This window comes from Osmerus eperlanus, chromosome 10, assembly GCF_963692335.1.
Source record: "Osmerus eperlanus chromosome 10, fOsmEpe2.1, whole genome shotgun sequence".
Taxonomy (NCBI): Eukaryota; Metazoa; Chordata; class Actinopteri; order Osmeriformes; family Osmeridae; genus Osmerus; species Osmerus eperlanus.
The window spans coordinates 2537679-2551134 of record NC_085027.1 but is presented as its reverse complement, the minus strand read 5'-3'; the positions used below and the strand labels follow the sequence as shown (position 1 = coordinate 2551134).

The 13456-nt window shown below is 45.3% G+C and overlaps 2 protein-coding genes across 3 annotated transcripts in view; both read right to left on the bottom strand.

Annotated features, from left to right (window-relative positions):
• The window catches only part of arnt2 (aryl-hydrocarbon receptor nuclear translocator 2), a 58078-nt gene extending 57509 nt beyond the window's left edge, over window positions 1-569 (bottom strand). Inside the window, exon 1 of the mRNA XM_062472119.1 lies at window positions 423-569. The gene's annotated coding sequence lies outside the window, so the exon portion shown is untranslated. The remainder of the gene's footprint in view (window positions 1-422) is intronic.
• A 4471-nt stretch (window positions 570-5040) lies between these two features.
• Window positions 5041-13382, bottom strand: fah (fumarylacetoacetate hydrolase (fumarylacetoacetase)). 2 transcript variants are annotated; one of them, XM_062471864.1, is made up of 15 exons: window positions 13209-13382; window positions 12886-12996; window positions 12461-12582; window positions 12119-12168; window positions 11620-11710; window positions 11181-11278; window positions 10797-10849; window positions 9943-10042; window positions 8031-8161; window positions 7833-7908; window positions 7331-7377; window positions 6902-7003; window positions 6227-6344; window positions 5384-5413; window positions 5041-5318 (listed from the first exon to the last, which is right to left on the bottom strand). In XM_062471864.1, exons 1-15 carry the CDS (start codon window positions 13371-13373, stop codon window positions 5272-5274), a joined length of 1341 nt encoding a protein of 446 aa, XP_062327848.1. In that variant the 5' UTR covers window positions 13374-13382; the 3' UTR covers window positions 5041-5271. The 2 variants fall into 2 exon arrangements, with proteins under 2 accessions (XP_062327848.1, XP_062327846.1); XM_062471862.1 differs by lacking the exon at window positions 5384-5413 and having other exon boundaries at window positions 5041-5348.
• Between the last annotated feature and the right edge of the window lie 74 nt (window positions 13383-13456).

The window sequence follows — 13456 nt, the reverse complement described above, 5'->3', positions numbered from 1 at the left end:
TCGCGATGGTTGGGTTTCAATAGTGATGTCTCAATGGTTAGATACCAGGTGTGATGTCACGATTGTATGATTCTAGTAGTGATGTCACAATAGTTGGATGCTAGTAATTATGTCACAATCTGGAACCCTGACTCTTAACCCTTGGCCTTCTGACCCCAATTACTCGTCGGGAAAAACCACGATACAGCACGCACACAGCATTAGGCCTACAGGAAATTGTGTTGGTCATTAAGCACTATTTGAGACAGCCCTTGAGGCACTATTTAAGTAATTGTGCATAATGACGTTGCGTTTGGTACATTTAGCCTACAGAATGACCGTTCATTCACAACACATTGGTAGGCTAGGGCTACAAAACAGTGGCAGCCGGAATAAAATCAGTTGGCACGGCGGCAGAAATGTTTTTAAATAACATTGCCTACCTTTGATGATGTTTACTTGAAAACGAAGTCCATTCTACTGTCTCTTTGGATGATTTGGTTAACTCCAACTTCTCATTAAAAGTTAACCATGAAAACGGCGCATATAACAAATGTGAAACAATGTCTTCCTCACTAGCGGGAACGTTACTCGCGGCTTCCATTGTGAAGTGAACTAACAACGTTTCGTTAGCTAGTTTATTAGCTTGTGATCGCGTTACCCACAGCCGGCGGAACTTGTCATAAAGTTAGCGATAACAAAGCCCACCCATTTAGAAGGAAGATATGATTGGTCAATTTTACTGTCAATGGAAATTAGTCTTTCATTGAATTAGCCTACTATTAATCGGCCCTCTGTAAATTCATAGCTGGACCACCAATCACAGAGCATAGCACTTTCCTCCCAACAACGGAGACAGCAACATTCTGATAGGGTGACAAAAGGGGATTTTTTCATTTAACTCTTCACATTCCAACACAAACTGAATAGGCAGGATTGAAGGGGTTTATTTCAGAAACATGGTCAAATTATGAATTGATAAAATAAAATAACAACAGATTACTTTTAAATATATATTTTTAGAATATATTAGGCCCTCTCTGAGGGCCTAGAGGTCCCTGAAGGTTCCCCCACCGGTCACAATGGTTGGGTTACGGTAGAGATGTCATAATGATAAGGTTGCGATAAGATTATAAAAATGTATAAAAATAAAATGGCTTTTCAGTACTTGATAGAACAATAAGAAATCTATTATGTCCTCGAGGTGTGTAGGTCCTCGAGTGGGCAGATTGCAGCCGATCACCTTCTCAGCAGTGCGGATGATTCGCTGCAGTCCGCTCTTGTCCTTGGCAGTGGCAGCAGCGTACCAGATGGTGATGGAGGAGGTGAGGATGGACTCAATGATGGCTGTGTAGAAGTGCACCATCATTGTCTTTGGCAAGTTGAATTTCTTCAGCAATCACATGCCTGAAACCTACTGTGGTTACTCATACTAGTGCCCTCAGTCTACAGTAAGAATCATTTGATAATGTGATATACAGAACAGACAATAGAGGGGGGCGCATTTCACGACAGGCTTGTTGTATTACTTCTTGCCATGAAATGTACCCCCTGCTAACTCTGACTAGGAAAGTGTCACATGCCTGAAACCTACTGTGGTTACTCATACTAGTGCCCTCAGTGTACAGTAAGAATCATTTGATGCTGGGATATACAGAACAGACAATAGAGGGGGGTGCATTTCACGACAGGCTTGTTGAATTCCTTCTTGCCAAGAAATGCACCCCCTGCTAACTCTGACTAGGAAAGTGTCACATGCCTGAAACTTACTGTGGTTACTCATACTAGTGCCCTCAGTGTACAGTAAGAATCACTTGATACTGGGATATACAGAACAGACAATAGAAGGGGGTGCATTTCACGACAGGCTTGTTGTGTTCCTTCTTGCCATGAAATGCACCCCCTGCTAACTCTGACTAGGAAAGTGTCACATGCCTGAAACCTACAGTGGTTACTCATACTAGTGCCCTCAGTGTACAGTAAGAATCATTTGATGCTGGGATATACAGAACAGACGATAGAGGGGGGTGCATTTCACGACAGGCTTGTTGTATTCCTTCTTGCCATGAAATGCACCCCCTGCTAACTCTGACTAGGAAAGTGTCACATGCCTGAAACTTACTAGTGCCCTCAGTGTACAGTAAGAATCATTTGATGCTGGGATATACAAAACAGACAATAGAGGGGGGTGCATTTCACGACAGGCTTGTTGTATTCCTTCTTGCCATGAAATGCACCCCCTGCTAACTCTGACTAGGAAAGTGTCACATGCCTGAAACTTACTGTGGTTACTCATACTAGTGCCCTCAGTGTACAGTAAGAATCATTTGATGCTGGGATATACAGAACAGACAATAGAGGGGGGTGCATTTCACGACAGGCTTGTTGTATTCCTTCTTGCCATGAAATGCACCCCTGCTAACTCTGACTAGGAAAGTGTCACATGCTTGAAACTTACTGTGGTTACTCATACTAGTGCCCTCAGTGTACAGTAAGAATCATTTGATACTGGGATATACAGAACAGACAATAGAGGGGGGTGCATTTCACGACAGGCTTGTTGTATTCCTTCTTGCCATGAAATGCACCCCCTGCTAACTCTGACTAGGAAAGTGTCACATACCTGAAACCTACTGTGGTTACTCATACTAGTGCCCTCAGTTTACAGTAAGAATCATTTGATGCTGGGATATACAAAACAGACAATAGAGGGGGGTGCATTTCACGACAGGCTTGTTGTGTTCCTTCTTGCCATGAAATGCACCCCCTGCTAACTCTGACTAGGAAAGTGTCACATGCCTGAAACCTACAGTGGTTACTCATACTAGTGCCCTCAGTGTACAGTAAGAATCATTTGATGCTGGGATATACAGAACAGACGATAGAGGGGGGTGCATTTCACGACAGGCTTGTTGTATTCCTTCTTGCCATGAAATGCACCCCCTGCTAACTCTGACTAGGAAAGTGTCACATGCTTGAAACTTACTAGTGCCCTCAGTGTACAGTAAGAATCATTTGATGCTGGGATATACAAAACAGACAATAGAGGGGGGTGCATTTCACGACAGGCTTGTTGTATTCCTTCTTGCCATGAAATAAACCCCCTGCTAACTCTGACTAGGAAAGTGTCACATGCCTGAAACTTACTAGTGCCCTCAGTGTACAGTAAGAATCATTTGATGCTGGGATATACAAAACAGAAAATAGAGGGGGGTGCATTTCACGACAGGCTTGTTGTATTCCTTCTTGCCATGAAATGCACCCCCTGCTAACTCTGACTAGGAAAGTGTCACATGCCTGAAACTTACTGTGGTTACTCATACTAGTGCCCTCAGAAAATTTGACTTCTGGGCGTGGCCTGTGGCGCCCCCTATGGTCCGATGTGGCCCATATTTGGTGTGGGGGTACCCACTTGGATGTAGTATCAATTTGCCAAATTAGAAAATGTATGATGAGGGACTTTTTGAGATATTGGGGCGCAAGGAGAAGAAACATAATAATAATAAGAATACTAACAAAAACAATAGCTTCCCTCCTACCGGAGGAACCCTAATAAAACTAACAAATACAATAGGTTCCATGCTACTGGAGGAACCCTAAATATATCTTAAAGTGACCAATACACATTTTCCATCAACAATCCTAAAAAACAGTTTCCCTCCCTAAATTCCCCTCTCTGATTTGAGTCCTCTGACTTACACAAACCACTGACCACCTGTCATAAACATCACTTGAACCAGCTTTGCCACTCAGAACCTAGTGGGGGAGGGGTGAGTGAGTTGTGCTGTAAGCCAAATCAAATGTATCAAACTGCCACTTACCAACCTCTCCCAAGGCCACCCAATATGCAGCCTTAGGTCTCCCAACTTTTATGACTGGCACAAATGTTTATCTGGTTATTTAAGGAGACTATTCAAAGTGGGCAATTAATTAATCTATACCAAATACATTGTATGCAATGCAGAGTTTGGCTGAATATCAGATAAAAAGTTTAGTCATAAGTCTGGAAAATCTAATGAACAAGCTAAAAGTAGTATTATTCAAAACATTTTCCTAAATGTAGTTTATTTACATATGTAAAAAAATAAGTAAGAAAGTAAGCAAGTCTCTGTCAAGATTTAGAAATTTGGAAATCTTGGACGGACGTTTTTTAATGGTCCCAAAATAGGATGTCCAGGATTTTTTATTTTTTATGTCATGCCAAAATCGCCATTGATTTTTATAAACTTTGTTTGGCCTAGATTGTAATAAACATTGAACTAGCAGCCCTTTTACTTTTTTTGCCCAAGCTCAAATATAATATGTGAGACATTTAGTAACTGATATAGAAGTTAATCCAGGTCTATGTATTGCATTTGGGTTTCCCAAATGAAGCAAAAGCAGGTGGCTGTTTAAACCACTTCCTTCCTCTCCCTTGGTCATGTGGTGAAAATTATAGCCAATCAGAAAAATAGCCCTGATTCAGAAACAAATCAAAAAAGGTTGAGGGCCTACCACATAGGTGAGGACTTTTGGTGAAATTTGCAGAGATGGATGCCTATGGTCATAGGGTGTCAGTTTAAGAGTTTGAAGCTATTTGCTTGTGAGGACCAGCAAAAATGTCCTCACAAAGAAAAACATCCTCACATTAAAGGTCTGTCAGGTTGTTGTCCTCACCAGTATATAATTACATACACACACACACACACAGTTACATAAAGGTATTGAATCAATCGTAGGAAGGAGACAGGAGGGGAGGGAGGGAGAGGGGTCAGGATGAGAGGAGGCAGGATGAGAGGAGGCAGGCTGAGAGGAGGCAGGATGAGAGGAGGCAGGATGAGAGGAGGCAGGATGAGAGGAGGCAGGCTCAGCCGTGATACAGGAGAGGAGAGTGGGTCGATTAAGCAGCAGGAGATGGAGCCATGCCATCTCCAGCTTCAGTGCTCTCCTCACAGTCATATCTGACTTCCTGGGCCCAGACAGACAGTAAGAAGCTTAGCAGGAGCTGAGAGACTGAGCGGAGGAGGGCAGGTGTGTTGTGACTGCTGCCTCTTCTACAAGAACCACAAAACAGACATAAAAGGCTTTCTTTCACTTCTTATATTTAAGCTCCCAAACACATAAACCAGTAGGGAACATAATACTGTTTCTGGTAACACAATGCTGGAATGACAAAGCTACAATCCTTCTCCAGTCAACAGCAAGTCAGTAACAATCAATGACAAAACTCAGACATCATCCTGGAGAGTGACCGAGAGCAGTGGTTGAAGTCGTCTCCAGGCTCCCAGGGAAGGCAGATCTGAAGTGAACCCCTCAAGGCTGCAGGGCTGGGAGTATGGAGCCCACACAGGGCCCAAAACCTACCCTATACCCATTACCTTCACAGTAACCTAGAGAGATGGACACATTCATACACATGAGAAACCTACCCTGTACCCATTACCTTCACAGTAACCTAGACATGAAAAATTTTGGTTTACTCTTTATTTTCTTTGTCATTTTCTACCTCTATATCTTATCTACTGTATACATTTGAACTTTAACAATTTAATCTGTACTTCAGTAATCTGTTTGATGTCCCATATCTCATTACTGCACTGTTGCACTGTTATGCTATTCCTATTTGCACTAAATTATTACTGTTTGCATTTCGGGTTAGATGCAAATTGTTAATCTAATCTTGAACATAATCCAATGTATTATATAGTGTGTACATATTCATAGAGAGAGACTGAAAGAGAGAGAAAGATAGAGAGAAAGCGTGTATGTGTGTGAGAGAGTTTGCATATGTGAGAGTTTGTGTGTATGACAGTGTGTGTGTGTGTGTGTGAGAGAGAGAGTCAGGGCCTCTGCAGAGCAGCTCTGTACAGGGAGGACTGGGGGGGAGGAGTTTCCATCTGATGTGTGAAGCAACAGCACACCAACTCTGTGCGGCCCCCCTACCTGTGATGGTCACCTGGTCCCCTACCTGTGATGGTCACCTGGTCCCCTACCTGTGATGGTCACCTGGTCCCCTACCTGTGATGGTCACCTGGTCCCCTACCTGTGATGGTCACCTGGTTCCCTACCTGTGATGGTCACCTGGTCCCCTACCTGTGATGGTCACCTGGTCCCCTACCTGTGATGGTCACCTGGTCCCCTACCTGTGATGGTCACCTGGTCCCCTACCTGTGATGGTCACCTGGTTCCCTACCTGTGATGGTCACCTGGTCCCCTACCTGTGATGGTCACCTGGTCCCCTACCTGTGATGGTCACCTGGTCCCCTACCTGTGATGGTCACCTGGTCCCCATCCCTGAGGAACGTCCTGGTCTCCCCTCCTCCCAGGTCGATGCTCTTGGAGCCCCTCCAGGACAGCTCCAGCAGGGAGCCAAAACTCTCCGGGTCCTGTGGACCCAGCAGAGAGAGACAGTCAAGAACACACACACACACACAGAGACATACATGCTCTCTCACACACACACACACACACACACACACAGAGACATACATGCTCTCTCACACACACACACACACACACACACACACACACACAGACGTACATGCTCTCTCACACACACACACACACACACACACAGAGACATACATGCTCTCTCACACACACACACACACACACACACACACACACACACACAGAGACATACATGCTCTCTCACACACACACACACACACACACACACACACACACACAGACGTACATGCTTTCTCACACACACACACACACACACACACAGACGTACATGCTCTCTCACACACACACACACACACACACACAGACGTACATGCTCGCTCACACACACACACACACACACACACACACGTACATGCTCGCTCACACGCACACACACACACACAGACGTACATGCTCGCACGCACACACACACACACACACACACACACACACACACGCACACACACACACACACACACACACACACACTCACAGGTCCACTGATAGTTCCGGAGGCCAGCAGGTCTCCTGGTCTGACATTGCAGCCGTTGACTGTGTGGTGGGCCAGCTGTTGCTTCATAGTCCAGTACATATACTGGAGGGGGAGGAGAGGGGGAGATAGAGAGGGGGGGTTGGAGGGAGGGAGACAGAGAGTAGGGGTTAGAGAGTGAGAGGGGTAGAGCGAGGATGAGGGGGGGGGGAGAGTGTGGGGGATAGAGAGTGGGGGTTGGAGGGAGGGAGACAGAGAGTAGGGGTTAGAGAGTGAGAGGGGTAGAGCGAGGATGAGGGGGGGGGAAGAGTGTGGGGGATAGAGAGTGGGGTGGAGGTTGAATATGAAGTTTGACAGGATCTGTGAACACTCGATCTCCATGACCACACACCACAACTGCTCTTCCCCAAGCTCAGCTGGATGGAAACTTACCCTGAAGTTGGACTTGCATATGGTGGCTGCCTCCCTCATGCCCTCTCCTGGAGACACACAATACAGACAGGATGTCCAAATATATATGGGAGTCAGGTGGCTGAGCGGTGAGGGAAGCGGGCTAGTAATCAGAAGGTTGCCAGTTCGATTCCCCGGCCGTGCAAAATGACGTTGTGTCCTTGCGCAAGGCACTTCACCCTACTTGCCTTGGGGGGAATGTCCCTGTACTTACTGTAAGTCGCTCTGGATAAGAGCATCCGCTAAATGACTAAATGTAAATGTAAATATATGTGAGATAGAGAGAGGGAGGATGAGAGAGAGGGAGAGTTGGAGGGAGAGAAACTTCTTTGTCGAGCATGTAAAAGCTCTAAACGGTGACTCATTGTTACCAGTGGCCTCTGGGCTTACACTGGCTCAGTGAGTGGGCACCTGTTTAATTGTATTGGAACCAAACACATTAGTTTGTGTTTGTTTGAGCGTGTGGTGTGCATTGATTCCTGACCTTTCACTGACACAAACAAGTTAATGTTGAAGGTGTAGGCGTCGTCATGGCGTAGGTAGGGGAGGGGCTCGGGGTCCTAGAACAACAACAACAAATGGAGACAATAAACACGGAACATTCCAGATGGGCCACCCAGGCTCAAGCTGCCCAGAGAGAACCAGAGGGTCCCAGAGAGACCCAGGACGTCCCCAGACCCACCTGCAGAGCGTTGGGCTCAGCGAAGGGCATCAGGGCTTCCATGGGGACCACCCAGGGGGAGATGGTGGTCCCAAAGTTCTTCCCCAGGAAAGGCCCAAGAGGGACATACTCCCATGCCTGGATATCTCTGGCTGCAGGACACACACATACGCACACGCACACGCACACACACACACACAACACAGGGCACGACGCCAAGGAGACGTCAGTGGAAACATGATTTGTGGTGCTCATTACAATAGAGCACCTGGTCATTTCCTGCAAGTGACATCAAAAACAAAGTTATATAACATTATAAGGCAGTCAGGTGAAAAGCCCATTTCAGCTCTCATTACCTCTCCAGCTGCATCACAACCCAGATGTATGAAAATCAGCACTACCAATCTAACCTCCCCACACTCCATTCCTACCCTGGTGGAGCTAAGCTACTTCTGCTCTGTGTCACCCCACTGGGAACCTGACGATCCTGCTGTGAGGCCCTGCGGTGAGGCCCTGCTGTGAGGCCTAATGCGAGGCCCTGCCCTGCCCTCCTGTCGAGGCTGAACCCCTACTCACTGGGAGATGGAACAGGAAGGACGGCCCATTGGCTACACCCTCAGCCTCCCAGACAAACCTTATAAAGAGGTTTCAATAAAATACGAGAGGAGATGAGAGGAGGGGAAATATAGACTTCGATATAATTAACAGAAACTGTAAACACCAGAGAAGATAGAGTAGATTAATAGCTACATAATACTATGTATAAAAGCACACAAAGCAGATGTGATTTAGTAGTCAAGCATGAAATACCACAGGAGACAGCTCTGCCCTCAGAGTTGCATATTCAGCAGACACAACAGAGAGAGACAGAGACAGAGAGAGAGAGAGAGAGAGAGAGAGAGAGAGAGAGAGAGAGAGAGAGAGAGAGAGAGAGAGAGAGAGAGAGAGAGAGAGAGAGAGAGAGAGAGAGAGAGAGAGAGAGAGAGAGAGAGAGAGAGAGAGAGAGAGAGAGAGGAGAGAGCAAGAAGTGGAGAACAGAAGCATGGTTATTATTATGGGATGGTGGGCCACACACAGCATCTGTGCACAACCATCATGGACTCCCCAAAAATAAATGGAGCTTGTCTTAAACTGTGCTGCCTTTAAGTTCATAGGCAACAATCCTGTATTCCCAGGATATTGGATTGAGTCTGAAAGCTGTGATTTGGCCTGCTATCTGAACCTGTCTTCACTATGACTGAGTGAAGCCCGACCAAAACTGGTCATCATGCGAGAGCAGTTTGTGCCCTATGTGTAAACATGTTGAATTATGCTGGGCTGCCTTTTGGTACAGTCCAGGAGACCCTCTATGTGAGAGGTTTGTTCTCTATTTTACCAGGAGGGAGGGGTCAGGGCTATGGTTGGCGCATTTCTCTAAACGACTGGGTTATGTTAAGCAAATCAGATGTTTATTTAGTTCTGCATTCCATTTAAATGCAATATATTTCTGCCCTGGTTCAAATAGTCTTCCAACTCCTAGTCTGGACTGGATCAATATGGTGCCATCTAGGCCCCTCCCACAAAGAAGAGGGGGGGGGGGAGAAGTGAACACGGTCATATGGAGGAAGACGACTTTCATACTGGAACACAGGAGCTGAAGAATGTTGCTTCTGCAGAGCTTCTCGTAAGATCCTCCAGGTTATCTATAATTGAATCAGCCTGTCATGTTGTGTGACTGGCTGGCAAAGGGATTTCCTCTAGGGGCCTGAGCCCTAGGACTACACATGACCTGAAGGCTCCTGCATTTATAACGTAGAAGCCAATTAAGAAACACCAGGGAGAATACAGTTGGGAACGTTTGATGTTTTGAATGAATAATACCGATTGGTTTTATCGGTTTTAAAATAATGTCATCATTTGCATGTGTGTGTGTGTGTGTGTGTTTGGGCCTTACCACTCCAGTCGTTCATTAGCACCATGCCAAAGATGTGTTGGTGGACCTTGTCTATGGGGATGGGCTCTCCCAGACGGTTACCTCCCCCTACGAAGAAGGCCTGGTAGGACCAACAACACATCATCACATAACGGAGCACTGAGACATGTCTTGAGAGGAATTTCTTCCATAAAGTTTTGCCAAGTCTTTAAATATCAGAGGTGCTAAACAATCTTTCAATCTTACCACCAGAAAGCCACAATAGGACAGGAGTTAATTTAGTGTCTAGGAAGAGATTCCTCACACAGTCATTTTTCTTTATGTGGTTAGATATTTTTTACTTTTATATCCAGCAGGCTGGACTACTGTGACGCACTTTTCTTCACAAGACAACCACTGAAAGACTACAGCTCATTCAAACCTCTGCAGCTAGATTATTCACCAAAACTAAAAGGAGAGAACACATTAGTCCTGTCCTAACTACTTTTCACTGACTCCCTGTTACCTTCAGAATTTACTTTAAGGTCCTTCTCCTCACATGCAAAGCTCTAAATGGACAAGGACCTAGCTACATTGCTAACTCTCTTACTAACTACACACCAGCTAGAACACAGCAATCATCATATGCAAGCATATTAGAGGTCACCAGAAGCAGTCATTAGAAGATTGGTGATGCAGCCTTTGTCAACTACGCCCCTAAACTATAGAACACATTACCCATAAATATTATTGCAAAATGACGTTGTGTCCTTGGGCAAGGCACTTCATCCTACTTGCCTCGGGGGGAATGTCCCTGTACTTACTGTAAGTCACTCTGGATAAGAGCGTCTGCTAAATGACTAAATGTAAATGTAATATATAGTACAGTTCCTTACCATCTCAAGCTCAATGTCCAGCTGCTTGGACTGTCCAAATACAGGAGGGTTGGCTGTGTGGAGAGAACACAACAGAGCTGTCACCCATGAAAGAAGTGGCCTGGGAACTAGAACTGTGTGTCCGATCTGGCAAGGTGACTGGGTAGATGGTGTTAAGTCTGTAGATTCGGTAGAGGATGTGTTAGGTCTGTACACTAGGTAGATGGCATTAGGTATGTAGACTAGTTAGTTGGTGTTAGGTCTGTAGACTAGGTAGATTGAATTAGGTCTGTAGACTGGATGGAGGGTGTTAGGTATGTAGACTGGATGGAGGGTGTTAGGTATGTAGACTGGATGGAGGGTGTTAGGTATGTAGACTTGATGGAGGGTCTCTCAGGGTCTTACATGGGTCTGGTCTCATCTGGCCCGACGGTCTGCGTATGGGTGTCCCAGACACCACCACTGAGGACGCTCTGCCGTGGTAGCCCACTGGCAGCCTCAACCTGCGCTCACACACAGACACACACAAGCAAGCACTTCTATCAAATGTATCATCTCCCTGTCGGTCATCTTTGAGTCTAGCAAGTAACCATACAGCAAATAAAACTATTAACATTTACATTTAGTCATTTAGCAGACGCTCTTATCCAGAGCGACTTACAGTAAGTACAGGGACATTCCCCCGAGGCAAGTAGGGTGAAGTGCCTTGCCCAAGGACACAACGTCAGTTGGCATGACCGGGAATCGAACTGGCAACCTTCGGATTACTATCCCGCTTCCCTCACCGCTCAGCCACCTGACTCCCTTAACGGTCTAGTTGGAATGAAATCAGGCGTTGGCTCACCAGTTGGGCATCAAGGCGTTCTCCTTCCCTCGGAACATGATGCCCACATTAGTGGCATGGTCTTTGGAGGAGTAGAAATCCGTGTAGTCACCTGGGTGGAGAACCATGTGTGTAGGAATGTGTGTGAAAGAAAGAAGTCAGGAGGTTAGAGAGTGTGTTTTTGTACAGAATATATCTTAGGCGGCACCACAAGCACTGCTAGGTTTAGGCTGTTCAGTAGCACCCCCTAGAGTTGATCTCCCATTTTTTTTTTAAACACTTTTTCTATTCCACTTGACTTGGCACACAGTGGGACCTCATGTAGCTACATGAATTGGGTTTAAGATTGAATCAAGAACTATGACATGCACTGGCAAGCATGTTAATAAGTCGAACCTTTCTCTAGAGGACCTCTGACAGGATAGAAGATATATAATCAAAAAGGTTAAATCAGCTTCAGAATGGGATGTGATGGATGAGGGGCGCAGGAAGTGGTTAACTACAAACAGGAAAAGCTCACCTATCTCAGCAGGAAGATGCATCTTGACTGAACTCAGAGGCACAAATGCTCTGGAAGACAAAAGCACAGAATAAATGTGAATGTCAAAGTGATTAGCCAATCTGCCCTAATTTAAAGCACACACACACACACACACTACAAAAGAGCATCATAATAACCATGCATGGGTGTCAAAAGAACATACATATACTGTTATTTATTTATTCATGTCACTTGATGCCGGTCTCTGTAGCCTAAATCATTATGTTCTCTGTAAATTAACATTATCAAAGTACAAAAAATAAATAAATTAAACATTTCCAGCTGGCACTTGAGTCAGACAGGGGAAACCTGGAGGCTTACCTGCTCCGGAGGTTGGCGTCATCTCTCAGCGTGGTCTCGTTAGCAGACAGCAGCGTTTGCACGGTTCTGCGGGCTTCTCGCCAGGCCTCATGACCGACACCCATAAACGCGTTCAGGGTCGGCTGGAGGAAAGATGCACATTAGTCCAGAGAGGTTGCCGAGTGGATTAGAAAGCCGTCAAATAAATCGATTTTGTAACATTGTGTTTTCATTTGTCACGTATTATGTTGTTTACAAATCAATAGCAATTCTCAAAGATAGGTTTAATCTCTGGGTCAACAACTTTAATACACTTTATTTTGCTCAATACCGATGAGTGAAAGGAAGGCAGACACGCAACGCTTGAAGACTAATAAGGCCTCGTTGTGAATCAATCAATCAATCAGCTATTTTGTTTCAAAATAAAGAAGGCGCAATCTTATTACCTGATCGAACACATCCTGGCGTGCGGACAGGCAGGGTCCATTGAAGAATGACTTAATCACACTCAGGTCCAATACCTGATCTCCAATAGCAACACCAATTCGATGTCTGGGCTGAATGGACGCAAAAACACATAGGCTATAATAACTTCAGGACACACCCATTAAACCACTTTCATGTCAAAAGTTCAACAGAGTTTCATACATTAAGTTATATACATTGGTTATCCTATTGAAAGTATCTCTCCAAAGTTTGCAGTCGACGCACTTTCAGACTGCCGGTGATAGACAGGTAAACAATAATCAAGAGCTATCAGTTTACTTACATTATCCGGTGTGGAAAACACTCCGTACGGTAAATTATGGTAGGAAAAATCTGAATTTCCGTCAACTTTTACGAAAGACATTTTCAAGTTGCAGTTGTACTCCGGGATACTTTTCAAAGTAAGCAGCAGAGTGAGTAAACGCTTCCAGATGTTGACCGCTGCCATTGGACAGGAGCGCCTCCTACTAAGTGATCCAGCGACCAATCATGCACTCCGTTTCATATCCACCCTTTTCACGAGCTCAGAAC

Bases quoted from the DNA above. Each gene is read 5' to 3' on its own strand.
- fah (XM_062471864.1), bottom strand. From the start codon at position 13,373: ATGGCAGCGGTCAACATCTGGAAGCGTTTACTCACTCTGCTGCTTACT. The intron at 11,279-11,619 runs GTGAGCCAACGC...GTGTGAGCGCAG, and splicing joins AACGCCTTGATGCCCAACTG to GTTGAGGCTGCCAGTGGGCT. The intron at 10,850-11,180 runs GTAAGACCCTGA...CTCTCCACACAG, and splicing joins CCAGATGAGACCAGACCCAT to CCAACCCTCCTGTATTTGGA.